This window comes from Monoraphidium neglectum, assembly GCF_000611645.1.
Source record: "Monoraphidium neglectum strain SAG 48.87 unplaced genomic scaffold scaffold05693, whole genome shotgun sequence".
NCBI lineage: Eukaryota > Viridiplantae > Chlorophyta > Chlorophyceae > Sphaeropleales > Selenastraceae > Monoraphidium > Monoraphidium neglectum.
The window spans coordinates 1-2,930 of record NW_014007937.1 but is presented as its reverse complement, the minus strand read 5'-3'; the positions used below and the strand labels follow the sequence as shown (position 1 = coordinate 2,930).

The 2,930-nt window shown below is 68.5% G+C and overlaps 1 protein-coding gene across 1 annotated transcript; it reads right to left on the bottom strand.

The window, feature by feature from the left end:
* Positions 1–799: 799 nt before the first annotated feature.
* On the bottom strand, positions 800–2,901 carry MNEG_15817 (sucrose-phosphate synthase; the record flags this gene model as incomplete). Its single annotated transcript, XM_014035712.1, has 5 exons — positions 800–941; positions 1,362–1,478; positions 2,014–2,132; positions 2,425–2,606; positions 2,839–2,901. Coding segments are annotated over 5 exons (623 nt in total), but the record flags the coding sequence as incomplete, so codon positions are not given.
* Between the last annotated feature and the right edge of the window lie 29 nt (positions 2,902–2,930).

The window sequence follows — 2,930 nt, the reverse complement described above, 5'->3', positions numbered from 1 at the left end:
CGCCGTTGCCGCCCGCGAGCGCGGGCACGCCGCCCGCGGCGCTGGCGGCGCTCGCGCGGCGGCTGCGGGGCCCGCTGAGCGCGCTGGCCGCGGCCAGCTGCTGCCAGGGGTCCGCGGGGCAGTCTACCTGCGAGGGTGGTGGGGTCAGGGGGTCGAGGGCGACGCACACAAGATGGGTGTCGCAGCACTCTTGTGGTGTAGGAACGTGCAGCTTGAGAATGATGACGACTGCAAGGAGGCGTGAAAACAATCCCAGACTCCTTGCGGCGCCGCCGGCTTCAAAAGTGTCGGCCCCAGCGCGCGCGTGCGCAACGGTGACGCGGATGCATGCCCTCGTCGTGGCGCATGAGACGGGCGTGGGGCGCGGCCAGCACCTTGAGTGCTGAGAAGTCGAGGCCAGGGGGCACGACAGTGAAGGCCGGGAAGTGGCGGCCGCGGCGCGGGCGCTTGGCCAGCGCTGCGACCAGGGAGGGGTTGTACCTGCCGAGGCGGACGCCCAGGGGGGGGGGGCGGCGCGGAGCGTTGAGGCTCGGCCGAGGGGCCCATGAGCGGGGCGAAGGTGGACAGGGGTGCCACCGCTGCCACGAGGACGCACTCCCTGCGCTCTGTTGACCGCCCTCCCTTCAATTCCGGGAGACGAAGGCCAAGGAGTCCACTCCCTCTGCCCGACCCCCAACCAACACCCAGGCGTGTCCCCGGCAGGAGCCCGCCCCACAACTTTCCCGCCCCTCGACCCAAACTTCAGCCGCAACCCCTCTCAATTTCAACTCAATCTCAGGCCCCTGAACAAAAGCCTTACCCGTCGTAGAGGCCCCACTGGTCCCTGACCTCCTGCTGGGTGGAGGTGAACACCACCAGCGCCGCGTCCAGAGAGCGCTCCTCGGCCTCGATGCGGCGCGATATGGCGTACACCGACTCGATCTCCTGGCGGGACATGGTGCCTAGGTGAGTGTGGGTGAAAGAAAAGGGTGGAGCGTGGGTGTGCGAGTGAACGTGAGCTCGTCAGTGTTGAGTGTGTGGCGGGTTGTGGGTGTGTTGGGAGACGAAGGGGTGAGAGTTTGGGGTTTGGGGTCTGGGGGAGGAGATGTGCGCAGGGGGGGGGGTTGCAGCTGCGTGTGCTATCGTTTGCATGCCTACGGCCAAGCTATCGTGCATGCATAGAGTCCTCAGGCGCGCGCGATTCAGTGCGCGAGTGCATCGGCACACGAGCGCGCGCATGCGCGTGTGTCTGAAACAGGCGAGCAAAGAGGGGGCTGCCAGCTTTGCGGTTTGACGCTGTGGTGCCAGGCAGGAGAGGCGGCATGCAGCAGCGACCCTGGGCAGGCCCTCAGCGGGCACGGCCACGTTTATGTGCAGCTCACGTCCTTTGAGCAGGTGTTCCAGCTTGTTGCGGCCCAGGCTGTGGCCGGTCAGCACCATGTCGCACCCCAGGGTGAAGCTCATGAGGGCCGCCGCCTCACCGGCGTCACCATAGTGGCCTGGTGACATCGCAGGTGGTCGGGTTGGTCAGGTGGTCGGGTGGTGGTCGGAGGGTGGGGGGGTTGGATGGTCGGGTGGTCCGTCAGCAAGCAGAGGGTGCGAGCGTCCAGGGTTGGGGGACGCAGCGGGAGCGAGGAGGAGGAGGCGCGGCCGCACGGGCCGGCTGCAGGGTGTGGGTGCGGGCCGGCGGCAGGGGCCAGGCAGCCCTGTGAGTCGAGGCCTCACCACTCACAGAGCTGACAGGCTGCCGGCCCCTCAGTGGCGCCTCTCTCTTGTCTCCTCCCACGTCCCTGCTTCCGGGGCCCCCCACCCTCCCCTATGGTCCCCGTTCCCGCCCCAGACCCTCACGCGCCCCTCCCTCCCATCTAACCCTCCACCCTAAGCACCTGCAGCCGCTCCCCGCTGCGGCGGCCTACTGAATCAGCCCCCTTACCCTGGACGTCCACCACCCTCATCCGTGCCTGAACCCTGAACCCTGAACCCTATACCTGAAAACCCTGGGCCCGTCACCCCGGCTTCAAGGCACCGCCTCACCGTGGATGTGGTAGAGCTCACAGACCTCCCCCGCCGCCGCCAGCCGCCCCATGGTCGCGGTCACGTGGGCGAGCGCGTTGTCGGCAAACTCGCGCACATACGGCCACAGCGCCTCCTTCCTGCGGCACGCCGCATGCGTCGAAGGGGTGGGTACAATGGTACAAGGGGATGGGGCATGCGGGGCATGGAGGGCAGGGCGTGCTGCGGGGGTGTGCCAGGCCTCACATGCACATGGCATGTGACATGCGTCTGAACAATGGGGCGAGAGGGGGTCGACGGGCACCGTCAGCCGTCAGTCGGCCGCCCAGCTGCCGCGACGATACGAAGAAGAGCCCCAAGCCGCGGCGCGAGGGGAGCCCGAGGGCAGCGGGAGGCAGGGCGTGCCTGATGTAAGTGTCGGTGGGGCCGCACGCGATGCGCACGATGCGCGCGCCGCCGAGGCGCCCCCCGCCGCTGCCCTCCGCAAGCAGCTCCTCGGCTTCCCCGTAGCTGCCGTCGACGGACGGGTCGCGGATGAGGCGCGTGAGGAGGTCGACGCGGTGTACCGCGGGGTGGCGGGACAGCGCCTTGGCCAGCTCGACCACATACTTCACCTGGGGAGGAGGGGCGGTACAGCGCAGGAGTCAGGGTTCAGAGAATTTGAAGGGATTGAGACCGGGGCTGCTGCCGGCCGTTGCAGCAAGTTGGGGATGTGTGCATTGCGTCACCTGCGGCCCCTTCAAACGGCGCCGCGCTGCCGCCGGCCGCGTCTCCGGGTGCTCTAATTGCAGCGCCGCCCGAAGCCGCGGCCCCCCTCGCGCCACGCGCTGCCCAAATTGCGCCCACCTGGCCGCCGGTGTCTGCGTCTTTGCCGAGCTCCATCTGGTCCCCTCTGACCAGCCCGTGCATGCTGATCAGGACACAGTACAGCCTCGGCA